This window comes from Pteropus alecto, unplaced genomic scaffold (genome assembly GCF_000325575.1).
Source record: "Pteropus alecto unplaced genomic scaffold, ASM32557v1 scaffold40, whole genome shotgun sequence".
NCBI lineage: Eukaryota > Metazoa > Chordata > Mammalia > Chiroptera > Pteropodidae > Pteropus > Pteropus alecto.
In genome coordinates, this window is record NW_006431919.1 from 617,451 (window position 1) to 635,235 (window position 17,785).

A 17,785-nucleotide genomic window follows, 5' to 3' on the forward strand; every position below is an offset into this window, starting at 1 on the left:
TTGCACTAGCCGTATGTGGCTAGTGGCTATTGTATAGGGCAGCATAGATGGTGAAGATAAAGAATATTTCTTTTGTTGCAGAAAGTTCTATTGGACAGCCTTTCTCTAGATTATGTTAATATTTCACGCTACTTGGAATTCATATCGACTGATAGATTTGTTGACTTTTGTTATTACAGTATTGTGTGTACATAGGCAGCGTTTCTGACTTTTTACTACAACCCACAGTGAGAAACACATTTTTCTCAGTATATACGTATATGTAAGTGACTGAAAAAACCTTTTTGCAGTAATACTCATTATTACCATATGCAGTACACACATTAAAGTTATTTTGTGATAAGCTTTTCTCAAAAATTTTTTAAATTATATTTTTATCCAAACTACATTATGACAATAGTTAAAGAAACCAAAAAAAAAAAAAAACAAACCAAAATCCAAAAAACGAAACCGTCATTCTAGTTTCCCCTGCTCCCTTCAAATAAACAATTCCTAATATGCTTTATGTCTGGAGTTAGAGACCCAAGTTTGAATCCTGAGTCTCTCATGTACTAGCTGTAGACTAATATTAGTTATAAAGGTGTTGTTATAAGGATTCAGTGAGATAATGCTTTTAAAGCACTTAACACACTGCATGGCTTAAATACTTGGTAAGTATTAATGGATAGGATTGTGTTTGCCTTTTTTCAAATTGCTACATGGTCTTAATTATCATTGTAGTCACTGTGGTCTAGTCCTATGACATGATAATTGCCTGGTGTCTGGATTATTTCCAGTGTTTTCTCTTACACAATTATAACTAAGTTTTCTAAGCATCTGAATTTTCAGTTATTTTAGATTATTTACCTAGGGAATATATAAAGTTCTGAGAAATGTTTTGAATTTTTAAAAATTATCAAATATTTGCAGATGAAAAGTTTTAAAATAGTGAGTAGAACTACTTTGGGGAACCATGGGCACTTTATTTTTCTAATATAAATTTGTATTAGTCTTCATCTTCTGCAGTTTGTTATTCTATGACATAGTGTGGTTTTTCTTAGTTAAATTCTGTCTGGGAATAGAAGGTCCAATTAAAATAACATATATTTTTTTAATATAACAAAATTATACTAAAGTGTCTGTCAGGATAGCTAATTTTATTTTGCAAGAACAGTCTAACCTTACCAGATGTTCAAGTATATTCTAAAATATGCAATAATTAAAAATTTGGTATTGGAGAAGATATCCAGACAGTTGAGTAAAACAGACATATTCCATATGTAGGCTCCATATGTGCACTCAAATATATATATATATGTGAGGATCAAGTTTATGATAAACTTGGTATTCACATCAGTGAGGAAAAGCTTTGTAGATTATTCAGTGATGATGTCACAACCTCAAAACCATTTGGAGAAATAAAAACATGTTCTTATCTCTCATATCTGACAAGTAAGTTCTAAATGCATCAATGAAATAAACTAAAAGTATTAAAATTCTAGAAGAAATCATAGGTAAAATTATTTCCAGACATGTGTTAAACGTTTGTTGAATAATGATAGGACATACTATGAACAATTGGGACCATATTTTAAACTGAGAGTGGATCAAATAACATTTTGCAGTTTAAACAGAATGTCAAATGGAAGGATTGGGATCTAGAAGGATGTTACCTTGGTTAAAATTTAAAAAACATGCAGCAAATTGGCAGAATGTAAGAACTGTGAACTAAGCTGATACTTGAACTTAGTACGAGATGTATATTCTAAAAAAGATGTAGTTTTTGGCTTCTAAAGTTTTGTCTGAGAACCCATGTTGTACTTCTGTAGTAACTACTTAGCACGTTTTCATGAAACAAAAACTATGGCTTCCTTAAAAGAAACCTAATCTTTGCTGTATGTGCTGTGTTAAACACATCTTCTCTAAAATGTATTTGTTCTGCCTTTTGAACTCTAGCTTACTGACTGTATATGAAGAAAAAGTACATTTCTTTTTCTAAGGATAAATACGATATAAGATAAGCTTTATGTGATTACTAATTCGTTTGTATTTAAAGGAAGTATAATATTAACTCAGGCACATACTTTGGAAAATCACGATTTGAGAGGGAAAACGTATTAATGGCAAAACTTCATTTAAAACAAATTCAGCATTTTTCATTGTTTGTAAAATGTACAGTTTCTGAAAATTAACCTTACTTATATCTAAATAATTGAGACTGTACATTAAGTTAGCAGTGATGCTTTTTTTTTTGGCAGAGAATTTGATTTGATTCTCTTTATTTGAATAGTTTTCAAGGAGAAGGGAAAGAAGCCAGAGGTAGAAAAAATAGAGTAGAGAAATATTCAGAAATATTCAGCAGGTATTCCTGGACTTCTTTTAGAATTAGCCTAATTTTTAGGAATTAGACTCAGACCCAACTTTGTCGACATCCTGCTCTTCCTCCCTCTTACCTAGCTGTTGACTTTTTGCAGGTTAACTCTTCTGAGCAAGTTCCATTACTTGCAAAATAGAATAATTAGAGCACCTAATTTATCAGTGAGGATTCTAGCAGGAAAGAAGATACTCTCGACTGGAATTTGAAGATAATTTAATGAAGGGACTATTTAGAGAGATGTAGGTAGGGTTAAGGGAATCAATGAGGAATATTGACGAATTCAACTAGGGGCCCAGCAACAAGCAGAAAGCCTTTGCCACGCCTGACATTGGCCAAAGTCAAGAGTCAACACAGCAGAGCCAAGAAAGGAAGAAAAAGGATTGGGGGAGGACTGTGTGATAAACAAAGAACAACCTACTTTGTAAAATTTTGAAACAATGACTTCTGTACAGGGTCTGTGACACAATACCAGTTCAATAAAGGGTAGTTTTTACAATTTAAAAAAATAATTTAAGTGTGCTGGAGGAGTATTAAGAAAGAGAAGAGAATGAGATTTTCTGAGCTTTCACAATATATAGGTATTACTGGAAATGACAAAAGTAGAGGTTAGGTGAAAAGTTTACTAACAGGAGATTGGAAAAAAGGAAATTGTAATTCAGATGAGGTATTCTCACTTAATGCTTATGCAATACTTTTATCAGAATGTGTGATTTAAAAGGTAAAAGATCTAGGAAAAAAATTATGTAGTATGAACTTAGTATACATATTTGTTGATGGGTGATATTGAGGGAGCAGACAGGAATATTTTAGTCATTACAGGAAGTAGATTCTGTAAAAACTATGAAATAACATTGGCCATGTTCAAATCGATCAGTTCTGATCTTCCTCATATTTTCTTATTATTTGCCTTAAAATGCACTGATTTTTTTCCTTCCTACTTTTTTTTTTTATTTTGAGATTTTCTTTGTCTTAAAAACTTAAAAGAAAGACAGGTTCTAGCAAATGCACTATGGAGAGAACCCAGTACTTGAGTATTTGCTGACTTACATGTTTTTAGTAAAAAGCCATATATGCATGTTAATCTTAAAACCTTGTGAATTCCTCAGGTTTTTATTTCATCTGAGGGGTAGGAAAATGGGGGAAGGAAAAAATAACCCATTAGGGAGAGGAAGTACTTACCCACTTGATAAATATGAGTTTCTTTCTCTCACAAAGGTACCTCCCTCTGCAGGATATCATGTGTATGGAATGTCTTTCCCGGAAGCTAAAGGAAGCAGTGACCTTGTATCTGAGAGTTGTGAGGGTTGTGGATCTCTGTGCAGGGCGATGGTGGGAATACATGCCAAGTGGTGAGTGGATTTACCTGTAAGGTATGGTGGAGCCCTACTGGAAACTAACAGTAATGCTCTCTTCAAATGTTATTTGCCTGGAGAGAGGCAGTCGGAATCACCTTGTAGGTAGGGAGGCAGGATTTTATCTGAACTATTTAGGTTGGTTTAGGTTGATAAAATACATTTTGCCTGATGCTTTACTGTTTTAGTGGTCTGTTGTTTTCATATCCTGCTCCCTTAAGGCGCTACATCAGCCTGATCCACAATTACAGGTGGTCTCTTTGGATTCTCACTGTATCTCTATAAAGAAGGTTGAATTTTAACCACATTTTAGTGACAGGCAACATATAATGGACAATAAAAGTATGGGTATTGGCAATGATCAGACTTGGTTTTGAATTCAGGCTCTGCCACTTGATAGCTTTTAAACTCTTTCAGGCTCATTTTGTACATTTATTAATAGGGTGATAACCTTTTTCAGTGGGTTGTAGGAATAGATGAGAAAACGTAAAATGGTTAACACTGAATGGTTCAGTCAGTGAAGATTATTATACAAGATATTAATATGAAATGTCAGACCAAGTAATTTCTGAGGTCCCTCCTTACTCTTCAGTTTTGTGAATCTAAAGTTAATGTATCACCTGGACTAGCTTTGTACAAATAGAACAACTTTTGAGAACTTCAGTGTGTAAGGCTTTGTGATTGGGGGCTTCATTTTTATTCGTGAGTGTTAATATTTTTATTTGTCATTCATGAGCAGTCAGTTGGCTTTCTGAGAGCCTACATTAAAAACAAAAAGCCCCAGGTAATAAAGTATCATCTGTATGAGACTCGTCTCCCCAACATCTGCTGTGGAAGTCACCTGCTATGGAGCATGGCTGGCCTCCACTGAGTTTTTTCTTCCTACTTTTTTTTTTTTTTTTGAGATTTTCTTTGTCTTAAAAGAAAATCTCACAGATAAGCAGCCCTCTGCCAGCTCAGCATCCTCTCAGTTTGGATCACTTATGTTCTCGTAGCAACTTGCCTCCATCTTTTTCAAAAGAATGAGTTATTTAAAATGTCCAGTGAGTGATAGTTAAACCCAGGGCAGAGGAATTATTAGGAAATGTATAGACTAAGAGAACCTAGTTTGAGATGGGATTTAGGTTAGAACTGTACACTTCCTGAAGATGAGGGACACATCTCATTTTTTAGTTGCATGCTTTGCAGAGCCCTTGAGATTTTATGGACCAGAAAGTACTTTTTAGGGAGGAGAGGAGGGTGATGTTGATCAGATAAGTGGTCCTTCCTCACCTACCAATCAAATAGGTCCAATTTATCTGGATTTAAAGTGTGTTATTCCTAGTCGAAGATTTCTGTGCCTTAAAAGCAGCAACAAGAACAAAAAAGGCAATAATAAATTAAAAGCCTCAACTATAAAATATTAACTCAGAGTAAGTAAGAGTTTCTTACACACGTCCTCTGTTACTAAAGGAATATATTTTCTATTTAGCCATTTGTTCAGCAGTGTCAGCCTTACGAAAATTTAAAAAGGAAATTTTTTTTTATTGTTTTAACTTTGGATGAAAATTGCAAGTGCCTACTAAATGTTGACAGGCAGAAAGATGAACCTGGCTCTAAATACCTTTGAACTTCTCAGGCTTCACAGATTCCAGTTTTCTAACACTATTGAAGAAGATGCCAGACGTTGAACAGCTATATGGCCTTCACCCTAGATACCTGGAGAGGCGAAGGGTACGGGGCCATGAAGCTTTTAGCATTCCAGGGGTTCTGGAAGCTCTGCAGGCCTGCCCAAACTTAGTGGTGAGTACATCTGGTTGAACATTTGACATCAACTAATTGATGAAATAAATCAAAGGAATATTAGAACATGTTCACTCACATGTAAATTTCATTCATATCAGACTTTGAAGTTTCATTACATCCTTAATAATCTCAGGATACAGAAATAGAAACTTTGGATGCTAAAATAAAGCCTTTCTCATGCTTGCTTTGGCATTATTTTCTAGGGTGTGGAGACTTCTCATTTGGAATTAGTAGAATCCATTTGGACATACATGCCACATGTTCATATTTTGGGGAAATTTCGTAATCGTAATGGAGCATTTCCAATTCCTCCTGAAAATAAACTGAAAATTCCTATAGGAGCCAAAATTCAAACTTTACATTTAGTTGGTGAGTACATGTTTCTTGGTCACTTGAAATGCCATATAACTGAATATTCACTGCAAGGGAATAATGAGAATTTTAGAAATGGCTTTGATGATCGCAGAAGATAGCTTGCGAGACTTACATAAAAATTTCCCTTTAAAGAGCTTTAGGTGGGGGTTAGACAGTGAGAGAAATATTCCTTCACGACTGATTGATTCCTTTTTTGCAGACAGTTTGAGTAGTTTTGAAAATTGTTAGTTTTTTTGTATTGTGGCTTCTTCTTGAGCTTAAATCCTGCCCTTGTTCCCTAATGTCCACCTTCTGGTCCTCGTTCTACCCTCTGGAGGAGAGTTCGCCAATATAACTTTCTATGATGCTGAAAATGTCCTATATTTGTACTGCCCCATATGGTTCCCACTGTGGCCAGTGAAACAGGAACTGAATATTTTATTTTATGTTAATTTATCACATAGCCACATGGAGCTAGTGCCCCCTTTATTATACAGCTGAGCTCTAGAACATTGCAGAGTAAAAATAATCCTTCATAGCTCTTAATTTACTTGTATCTTCTCCAAACAGAAAATTCCCCTGTGTTCTTTCACCCAGAGCCAATGGAAAAGTCTGCCACTTCCCTTTTTCTGGGGGGCGAGGGGGTAGGGCTGGTCTTTTTCTAAGGGCACTGTATTTGCAATGGTCACAGTGTATAGTTCCCATGTAAATATTCTCTGATATTATATCTCAATAATTTCAACCTAAGTAAATGATAAAGGTAGATATTTTCTCAAATTTAATTTGTTGACTTTGGCTTAGATTGCTGGAAGGAATTTAGGGGACTCCTATTACTATAGTGTGACTTTTAATATTTATTTATTAAATAATTTATTTAAAACATGTATTGAGTATCTATGTTCCAAGCATTGTTCCAGATACTTGGGGGATGGTTCTGAAGAACTGGAAGTTACTGAAACTGGGTCAGGGTGGAGGGACACCAGCAGGGATGATAAGGAGTAGGTCTTAAGTCTTGTGTGTACAATTATGGAAGAAGAGTAAAGTCTTCCAGCTACCCTTTCATTTACAAGATCAAGTAGTTGTTCTGATTAGGATCTTGGCTATCTAGTTTGAAATTGGATTTTAGATAATAAAGGGATTCTGTAATATCTGAAGTTTATAAATAGAAGCTCTGTAAAGTCAGAGACTGTTTTTATATCCTTATATTTCCCATGACTCCTGTCACAGTTCATTGCAAATGTAAGTACTTGGTAAATTGTATTGAAATGCATTAATTCATTTGATTCATTCAACACTTTAACACTGTGGTAGTGATACAAATGTGTATAATAAATGAATGAGCATGCTGGGGAAGACAGGCATGTGTCCTTTATTTATATAGTATAGATTTGGGGCACAATGTGGATTGAGCATAGGATATAACTGTCTGGATCTGTCTCATCCTTCCTGCCTTTGAGTTTCCTAATCAGAACTACCACCAACGTGGTGGATGCTAAACATACATTGTGGATTCTGCATTTTGAGTTTCGATCTGTACCTCACTTCCTCTGCTTTTCTTCATTTAGTCTCATCCCCAGTTTTACTTCCCATCTGTTGCCATACAATATGTGTGCATAGTTCAGAGCTAAAGTTAACTGCTTTTTTGGGAGGACCAAGTTAAGGAGTTATCTGTACAGTACGAGATTTCTGTAGAATTTAGCTTTTAAAGAACCTGTCCTTCAAGGACTCTGTTATTGCTTTCCCTAGTTACTGTTGCTAGCAGGGCTTCTACTGACTCAAGTTTAAAAGTTGCATTCAACTGTTTTTGCCTGTTACTGCTTGTTAAATACCTTTACCCTGGATCCTTAGATTTCTCTCAGAGACTTGTATCACTTCTCAGCTTTTCTCTATCCTCTGGTATTTAGACTCTTGGGCAAGTTTCTTGAACTGCTTCCTTCCATTTAGAATTTATAAGTTCTGCCTATCATCTTCTACTATATCTCCTGACTTTTCCTCCCACTCTACATCCTCTTTCTTCCAGACATGGTCCTTTTCAGGTATGATTCCCAACTTTAAACCAGTCCTGGATCAGAAAGATAAAATACCTCTATCAATTTGAAGTATTAAAATAGATAACTGATGAGTTTCTCACTTTCTCAGGATTATGCTGACTGGCTCCAACCACATATTTACAAATCCTTAAGATTCATACATTTGTAGAAATAGCTTCAATCTCTGTCTCTCATCCAGAAACAATGATATTTAAAGGCAGTTAGCCTGCCTTTGTGCTGAGAAATTTAGTTTTCCCCCTGGTGGGAAATTGGTAGTCAAATAGTAATTTGACTACATCTTTAATTTTGCTTTCAATAACCTATTTTCATTTTGTATCTGCTGGGCAGCTGTATCCTGAAAAGGCTGTAGAGTTATAAGAAAGACTTATGTGTACACAATATACAATAACAAAGTACTGTTCTGTTTATAATTTATTTAAATTGTTTTTTACAAGACTATTCTAAGTAAGCCAAACTCGATAGATGTTAATTAAGGTAATTAGTTCTGATGAAAACATCCATGAAGGATAAATTGTCAACTTGAAAAGTGGGCTCTTGAACTTATACACAGAGTAGTGTCTTTTAGTAATTTTCTTGTTCATATGTATGTTTTAGGGGTGAATGTTCCCGAAATTCCTTGTATTCCAATGCTGAGGCACCTTTATATGAAGTGGGTAAGACTCACTAAACCACAGCCGTTCAAGGACTTCCTTTGCATCAGCTTACGGACCTTCGTCATGAGGAACTGTGCAGGTAATGGTACCTAGCTATGGTGGAATTCTGAAAATAGCCTAAATCAAACTCTGTTTGTAAATGAAATTATATTTTGCTGTTACTATTTATGTTTTGTAACTTATTCACCTTGTGAAGATAAATGTACTTTTTGTTTTAAAGACTAAGACATGTGATTTGTGTTTGACCCTTAGCAAAGATTTCAAAAAAAAGGCATCACAGTATCTCTACATATTTCTTATAGGCACTTTAACATTTTATAGGATTGTTATAATTGATTTCTGTCTGCTTTCTTTGTCTTTGCTCTCCTAACCATTCTGCATGTAAATAATTGACCTAATATACCTTAAAGCATAAAACACCGCTTTTATGGTACTACTTTTCTGTTTAGAAACTTGTGTCTCTGTTTTTCAAGAGTGTCAGGTGGGAACTATTCTGCTTCTGAGTTCATAATAATGAGGGCACCTCTTGGTATCTTTATGGCTGACTCCTTTCCAAAATATACCTTCTTTCATAGTCAGGCCTATCTACGCACTGGCCCCTGTACAACTAAACTGCCTTTCACCTCAGTGTCTTTCCTTATACTATATTACCGTGTCCTTGTCCTGAGTTAGACACTTCCTTCTGCCTCTTTACTTATATACAGCCTTCAAGTTCTACCTCTTTCTACTTCTCTTACTCTTCTTTCTTCTTTTTTTATCTAATGTAGAAGATCTTATTTTTGTACTTGATATGTTCTGTCCTTTTATCTTTTTTATAATTTTAAATGTTAGTTTTATCGTCATGTCAATTGCAAGCTCTTTGATGGATCAGACCATATATTTTGTGATCTTCCATAACACCTAAGTATCTCATTACGTAGAGACACTTAAATGATCGCGCTATTTACTTGAGTGAAGGATCAAATTTTCAACTTGGCCTTTGCCCCCTTAGTTAATTTGAACTAAAAACTATTGAGACTTCTGGGAATTTACAAAAAATACTAAATACCTTTCCAATGTTATTAATTAACAGGCTAATACTGTCATTTTAATAGGTAGAAATTGCAGAGACCCATAACTTGGCTGTCATCTTCTGACATAGAATTTATAAGTTATTTATTTCAGTTGCTGACTTGAAAATTCATCTGTAAGGCAATTTATATTGTTTCATTGATTTGTTTTGAACTTGTTTTGAAGTTAGTTTGTTTGTTTGTTTCCCCCCAGGACCCACAAACTCCTTGAAATATGTTCCTTTAGTAACAGGCTTAGCCTCTGCCCGAAACTTGGAACATCTGGAAATGGTTCGGGTTCCTTTCCTTGGAGGTCTTATCCAGCATGTAGTTGAAGACAGTTGGAGATCAGGTATTCATTTTTCTTTAGTTACTTAATATTTAAAAAATTAATTTAAAAACATTAAGCATTTACTTCTCTTTTGAGTTTTTTAAAAGAATATGCTTGTTAGTAATTTGTACTTTCTGTCTGGTATTTCATAGAGAATAACCATGAGCTTGGACTAGTATTCATTTCTTTTTTGTGCAGTGTTAAACCTTCTCAAAGTAAAGTGATAAGCATGCTTTTTGGCTTTTTAATACTTAGTTAATAATATGTTATATTTGGAATCTTTCTGAGAAATGTTAACGGATGTCTAGTGCCCTTTGGTGATAAAGGGTATTTTTTTGGCTTGAATACCTTAGGCCTACAAAAGAATTCAGGTATTAGTAATGTCGATATCTCACATTTGTTTAATACTTTATAGTATATAAAATGCTTTCATGTTTATCACTTCGATATAGATCTGTTGATCAGATGATGACTTTTAAAAGAAAAAAACATGTTTTATTTTCTAGGTCCCTTAGTTATATTTTAAATAATGATATGTAATAGAATGTTCTTTCTCCATGTTCATCGTCTTCTCATTGCAACAAAAAAATAAAAAAAAAAAAAAAAAAAAAAAAAACAAGAAATTTAGCTAGGTAGATAATTAATAGTTGAAAACTAAAAATCTAACTTTGGATATCCAAAGTATAAATGGAAAATCGTCAAGTACCATTAGTAACAAAAAACCACTTTAAATCCCAACAGAAATGCATACATGTGTACACCAGGAGACACGTTGAAGATTGTTCATAGGAACATTCATAATAACCCTAAAATGCAAATAGCTCAAATGCCTCTCAGCATGGAAGATGATGTCACATTCATGCAATGGAATACCAACAGCAATGAGATTGAACAAACTATAGCTGTGTGCAACAATGTGGATGAATCTCATAAACTAAATGTTTAGTAAAAGAAGCCAGACACAAAAGTGTACATACTGTGTGATTTTATTTATGAAATTTCAAAACAAATCAATCTTTCGTGAAAATTCATTGAGCTATGTACACATTAATAGTTTATGTACTTTTTTGGCTCTATACAAGTTTCAAAAACATGAAACAAAACCAGTTGAAGTTAAAGTAGTGCTGATTGTATTCCTTATAATGGAGGTTCAAACTTTGGCCAGAAAATGCCAGGATTCCTTCTTTACAAGTCCATCATGAGCTTCTTTGTGGCTTACTGAAAATTCTTACTTAAATGTCTAAATAATTTGGACTCATTTTGAGATACCACCAGAATGGCTTTTCAGAATGACAATATTCATTTTCATCTAATTTTTAGGAAACGAATAGTAGTCATAATTCATCTTGAGATATTAACTTGAATGCAAAAACAAACTTACATTTACTTTTAAACATAGTTATCATCTAAAGTGTGTATAAATGTTTAATAAAAATGCTGTGGTCAAACAAAATGTTTATTGTTTTGTTCCTGTTCTCCTTTTACTAGGTGGTTTTAGAAATTTGCACACTATTGTTTTGGGAGCTTGCAAAAATGCTCTGGAAGTGGATCTTGGCTACCTCATTATCACTGCTGCTCGTAGGTATGTTTCCTCTTCACTTTTTGTTTTAGAATTGTTTTTTTCCTGTTTTAGAATTGTTTTTTCCTCTTTTACAAAACATTGAGGGAATGTGTGTATAAAATTGGATCATGCCTTATTCAGATTTAAAATTTAAAGGAGTTTTTAAATAGTAGTAGGGTTATTACTTATGTCATAACTAATGACTAACTGAGCTGCACTCCAGACCTAGCAAGCTCTCACAGGGCATGGTCTCAGCAGAGAAAACCAGTCATTTAGCTGGAAATGCCTGAGTCCAACAGAAGTCAGCATTGACGCTCTGGTGCCTGCATCCCTCTCAGGAAGCATTGTCTCAACCTCTACGATTTTATGACTTGTTTTAATTAGTTGTAAATAATATTTGCTATTCAGAAATCAGTGTCTTAAATCATCTTTTTCAGAGTCCTGACCTTATAGCACCTTTATATTCTTAACACATTTTTATATCACTTTATGTCACATTTACTATTTCCTATGTTACCAAGTCTACCTCTACTTTCACTTTTACAATTTATTTAAATTGAATTAACCATTTTTTCAATTTATTCAAAAACAAAACTCTTTCCATCAGTAGAACATTAAGAATATAAATTAAACCATTTCTAAGTTTAAGTTAGTAGATATTGTTACCTACTGTGGAACTGTACTCTTTGTTAAAATGGAACTTAACAGCTAGCATAAAAAAAATGTTACAGAAATATCAGACACCAGACACAGATTCCCACTTTGACTTAATCAGATTTAAGGAAGCACTGTGTAATTAATTCAATGTTATTTAATATATCTTTAGTGTACCACCTAAGATGTGCCCATACTTGGCAAAATGCTGCTTTAAAGGAAACATGTCTTTAACGGAGGAGGGAAACTTGTTTACATTTGACACTTCAGAAGATAAAGTTCTTTCAGAGCTTTACATTAAGAAGAACCTTTGATTCTGATGGCTTTCATTTTACTCTGATGTGTATCTCTTTGTTCATAGGTTACATGAAGTTCGGATCCAGCCTTCTCTAACCAAAGATGGTGTCTTCTCTGCCTTAAAGATGGCAGAGTTGGAGTTCCCCCAATTTGAAACCCTTCATCTGGGATATGTAGATGAGTTTTTGCTGCAGAGTAAGACTTATTTATTCAGTTTTATTTTCTTGAATTGCTGTAGGGAACTTACTTGACAAACTGAAACCTGAATTGGGATGTGTCATATTTTCCTGAATATAAGACAACTTAAAAATCTTAGTTGCTCTTACTTCTTAAAAAAAAAGAAAATTTTAATTTAAACTTGAAATATCACTGATTTTTTTTAGTGTTGCCTCTGATTTTAGCATATTATAGAAGATGCGGTGACTAACAGTATACCAAAAAAAGACCCTCATCTACATTTGATATTGCCTCCACTTTGCTGCCCAAGTTTCTATCCCATTCTGCTTCATTTCTTTCACAGAATGTCATCCTTGGTTCCATTTGTTGAATTTGATCTCCCACACTTACTGAAGCTTTTGATAGTCCTCTCAGATGAAGTCCCATTCCCTGCCCATGCTCTTCATTTCCATATTAAGCCCACTGGGGTTCTGGATTTTCCAGATAGTGTGAGCATATAATGGTCCACATTCATTTAATGATGATTGCTGTCGAAAGGCTTGTTCATAGCATTTTCTAGAATGTATTTACAATGGGGAACTCGTTCCTTTGGGTTGAATACATGTCAATTCATTATTCAAACTCTTTTTCCCAAGAACACCAGCATGTTTGTTTTTGGAAGAATGTTTCTTTGCCGTGTAATTTGCAACAAGTCTTTCTTAAACTCTCACCATTGTACCAGAGGGCATTTTTCCTTGGATCTAATTGGCATTGTGGAAGATAATAAGAAGGCTTAATTCTTCTGGTCAGGACAGTCCAGGCCAAACAGCATGACTCTTGTCCTTTTTCATTTCTAATATATGACACAATAACAGTTTTGTTTCCACTTTGTTGCAGTTCACGTTCATAGAGTTGAAGGATGAAAAAAATCAAATCATCTAACCAATTTAACACAGAAATCACTTTTAATCTATATAGCTTTGAAGAAGATAAGTTTTTCACCAACATAACTTTAAAGTGCTAAACTAGTAATTTCGTATCAAATCAACGTACAGTAAATCCTCCCATAACGGCCTTGATAAGTTCTTGAAACTGAGGCGAAACAGCATTCGTATAATGAAACCAACTTTACCTTAGGCTAATTGATATAAGCAAGATTTTAGTTCCTACAACATCTCATCAGTGTTATAACAAAATGATGTTATTTGAGGACCTTCTGTATTTGATATCAAGCCTTTCTGATTTTGAATGAGGTTGCTAACATTCTCTATAGTTCTAAAATGTCTTTGTAATAACAAAATTATTCTCTTGGTAATTGGTGTTCTTTCTATAATCTTGTTTTTTGTTCTTCCCAAAAGCTCAAAACTCGACAAATTTTGTATCTTCAAGATAGCCATGTTTAGGCTCAGGAGAAGATTGTCTTCAACAGTTATCTTTATAACCAGATATTCGCCTGTGGTGTTTCTTTCCCTTCAACACATGTTTTCAATAGGAAAATACTTTATCATTTGATTACTATTAGCTTGTACTTCTCAATATAATTTCACTATTAAATTCATATTTAATAGTGTCTTAGTTTTGACCTTTTTATAACCTGTTCTTTTCTTTCCATTTGCTGTTCATTTATCTTTTCCATATGTGTATTCTGTTTCTTCAAAGACAGCCTGGGATTCTGGATATCAGAATAGGTGCCAGGTTCCTCTAACAGACTAGAGAGGAATGAGAAGTCACTGTTCACACTCTAACTTAATATCATCCTTTTCTGTAATTTAGATTTTGAAGCATCTCTCCAGGAGGTGGGGGTGGCCTTGGTAAAACTTGCATCACCTTTTCATTACAGAGAGTCTAGCAAAACATAAATAGAAAAGTCATCTTTGTTCTCCATACATTTATGGTAAAAGTGACAATGCCAGACTGGGGAAATGAATGTGAAAAGCAGTTACCGTATATTAGGACTATAAGAAAAGTGACCCAGGGTTGAATATTTAGAGAAGGGTTCTTTGTTCGCACAAATTTGTTTTTACGAGGAGGCTGAAGAAAATTGCTCAGCTAAATTGTAAAGGTGGGATTAAGGTGAAATCTGCAAGAAATGCCAGTAAATACTAAAAAAGAGGACTGTAGAGGAGAGACCAAGGGCTATATGGAAAGTGAAATTGGAAGAGTTTGGAATAGGTTGATTGTTTTAAGCATGTTCTGAGCTAAAGGTCTAAATCTCTGTAATATGCAGTGCAGCTTTACCAGAGCAACTGTGTTTTCTCTGCACTTTGTGTCAGTGGATTACAAAGACTTTGAGAGACGTTTTTCGAGTTCCTATATCCCCAGCACTATGCTGGACATTGAAAATGTAACCGTTTTCTAACTAGATATAGTTCTTTTTTTCCTTCAAATTGTTCATAGTCAAATGAGCCATCCTAGTGAGTAAAGGGCAGATAGATGGGAGAAATGGTGATAGGAGATAAGGGATGAGCTGTGATTTCAGTGGCCTAAACTAGAATGGAGGATCTCCTTTTATTTTATCCATCCTGTTAGTCTGTGACAAAACAGGAGGCATTAAAGCCCAGTGGCAGAAGGAGTGGGTGTGTTTTAGTTAGAAGTCCACTTTTCTTGGGATAGATACAGATTTACTAACCAAGGTCATGGGCTCTAAAAATGAAATCTGAATTCTCAAAGTTTACTCTTCTCTACACATGGCCTGTGCCTGACTCCAAAAATATGATCCTTGCATTATGAAAGAGTTACATTTAAAGCTATTACTTTTCTTTTAAAAAATAAAACCAGAACATGAGCATGTGAATACAATATATCTCTTAGTTTTGCTTTAAGAATTTTTTATTTCTTTTTGCCTTTTCTGAACAATTGGAAATATTTTTTTTCTTACTAGTTATTCCTTGAGAAATTCTTATTTTGCAAAATAAATGCTACCATTTGTACAGAATACTTAACCTAAAATTATATATGAATCTGAACCTGATGATGGACAGAAGACAGAGTGGTCATAGAGAGTGGTCATACTGGAAGTTAAGATGAAGAGTTGGCAACACTTTATGACATTTAAGAATCTTTTTTTTTTTTAATCGATTTTCTAGGCAGAATGGCTAATGCAGATCTGGTGAAGTATGGTTTGGCTGATGTGGTAGAAAATCCTGGTATCATCACCGATATAGGGATGAAAGCAGTCAATGAAGTTTTTTCCTGTATCAAATATCTGGCCATTTACAATTGCCCCCATCTACATAACCCATACAATTGGATCTCAGGTATTGTAGGCTTAAATACCGCTATATTTTTTTGTCACGATAACCTGTATCTTTGTATTCTGTGTGCGCTATATGAATTGCATTCCTAATATAAAATGTAGATATTTTATATGAATTGTTCATTCAAGTTCTGGGAACCTTTGATAACCAAGTTGGAAGTACATTCAGTGCCTCTTCGAACTGAAATTCTCTGCCTAGGAATTTGCCCTGTCCAGTATATATTTTTATATATACTTCTTTGGGCCAGACACATAAAACGAAGGTTAGAAACTATTGCCTGGGATCTTATAGTTGTTGTCTTTGAATAACCTTCAAATGGCACATCATCTGAAAGGACAAAGTAGGGTTGTGTGTGTGTGTGTGTGTGTGTGTGTATCAAGAGATAATATTAAACTCTTTGAATATCAAATGGCACATCATCTGAAAGGACAAAGTAGGGTTGTGTGTGTGTGTGTGTGTGTGTGTGTATCAAGTGATAATATTAAACATTAACTTGTAGTGAAAATTTTCTACTGCCTTAAAATCCTAGGCTATTTCAGACCTCTCCCTACATCATCCCCTGTGTACAGAAGTGTGACTTTTGCACTTGGTATTTTTCTTTATGGGGGGAGTTCATTTTCCTCCCTAAGATAGCAATACTGTTTATTTCTTTAAAGGCTCTTCTTAAATACCTAACTTCACACACCTTTAAATAAATTCAGAACTAGAGAATTTTCATTTGTGACTGCTTCTTTAACCATACCAAGCCCCCTCACTGACAACTGCAGAACAGCCTCCTCTGCTGTCTGATTTGTCTCCCAGGGATACTGCAGCTCTCACAAAGCCTGTCTCCCGGTCTGTTTTGGGGCTCTGGGTCCCCTACTGAGCTCACTCATTAGAATGGCCATGTCTCATCCACCAGAAGTGAAATTCTATCTCTGTCCTCGTGATACCAAGAGGTTTTTGGGAAATATAAACTAGGATGTAGCAGGCGTAGATCACTTTAAAAAATAAATTTATTGGGTTTTTGATTTGTTTGTTTTCTTAAATACAGAAGAGTATAAAGAAGAACACAAAAAATGGCCTATAATCCCATCACTCAGAACTCCTGTTAACATTTAAAAACTAAAAGTAATATATGCACTTGATAAACAATATCAAACAGTACAGAAAGGTACAAAATGAAAAGTCTCCTCTTCTCAAAGGTAACCACCATCGACAGTTTCTTATATATTCTTCTGGACAAATTATTTTGTGCATATTACAACCTATACATGTATACCATTTAAGAAATGATTTTTATATACAAAAGGATCCTGCTATGTATACACTGTCCTGTAGCTTGTCTTTTGTATTAGGAATATTTTGGAGAGCTTTCCATATTAGCAAGCATATTCAGTTCTGCATTCTTTTAATAGCTGCATAACGTAATATTAAATGAATGCACTAGTGTCCTGTTGAATAGGTATGTAGGTTGTTGTGTTGGTCACATTTAAATCAAGGTTGCCTTGGTTTCGAGTTAATGATTCCCAAGCTATCCAGTTCTCACAATGAAATTTGGTAAGGAAACATCATAGTCATCAAGTTTTAGAGATCATTAGTGAAAAGTTACTTAAACAATTTAAAAGTCTTTGTGTGACCAGTAGCGAAATTCATCAGTACTGAAGAAAGTGTTACTTAAATTCTCTCTGGCCATTTCATCAACAGACCACTCAAGATGGACTCGATTGGTTGATATCAACTTAGTGCGGTGTCATGCTTTGAAGCTGGACTCCTTTGGCCAGTTTGTTGAATTGTTGCCCAGCCTGGAGTTTATTTCACTGGACCAGATGTTTCGTGAACCACCCAAAGTAAATCATATTTGAGAGAGTATTTATTTATTTTGATATTTAAGAAAACAAAACAACCTACATGATATTTTTTCTTTCTAATAATATGCCTTTATAGTGT

The 17,785-nt window shown here is 34.5% G+C and overlaps 1 protein-coding gene across 1 annotated transcript in view; it reads left to right on the forward strand.

The window, feature by feature from the left end:
* The window catches only part of FBXO38 (F-box protein 38), a 47,313-nt gene that overhangs the window by 6,107 nt on the left and 23,421 nt on the right, over positions 1–17,785 (forward strand). The window contains 9 exon segments of the mRNA XM_006906368.3: positions 3,572–3,705; positions 5,327–5,490; positions 5,697–5,862; positions 8,493–8,630; positions 9,815–9,952; positions 11,420–11,513; positions 12,508–12,638; positions 15,686–15,856; positions 17,543–17,685. Coding sequence (XP_006906430.1) covers positions 3,572–3,705; positions 5,327–5,490; positions 5,697–5,862; positions 8,493–8,630; positions 9,815–9,952; positions 11,420–11,513; positions 12,508–12,638; positions 15,686–15,856; positions 17,543–17,685 — 1,279 coding nt within the window.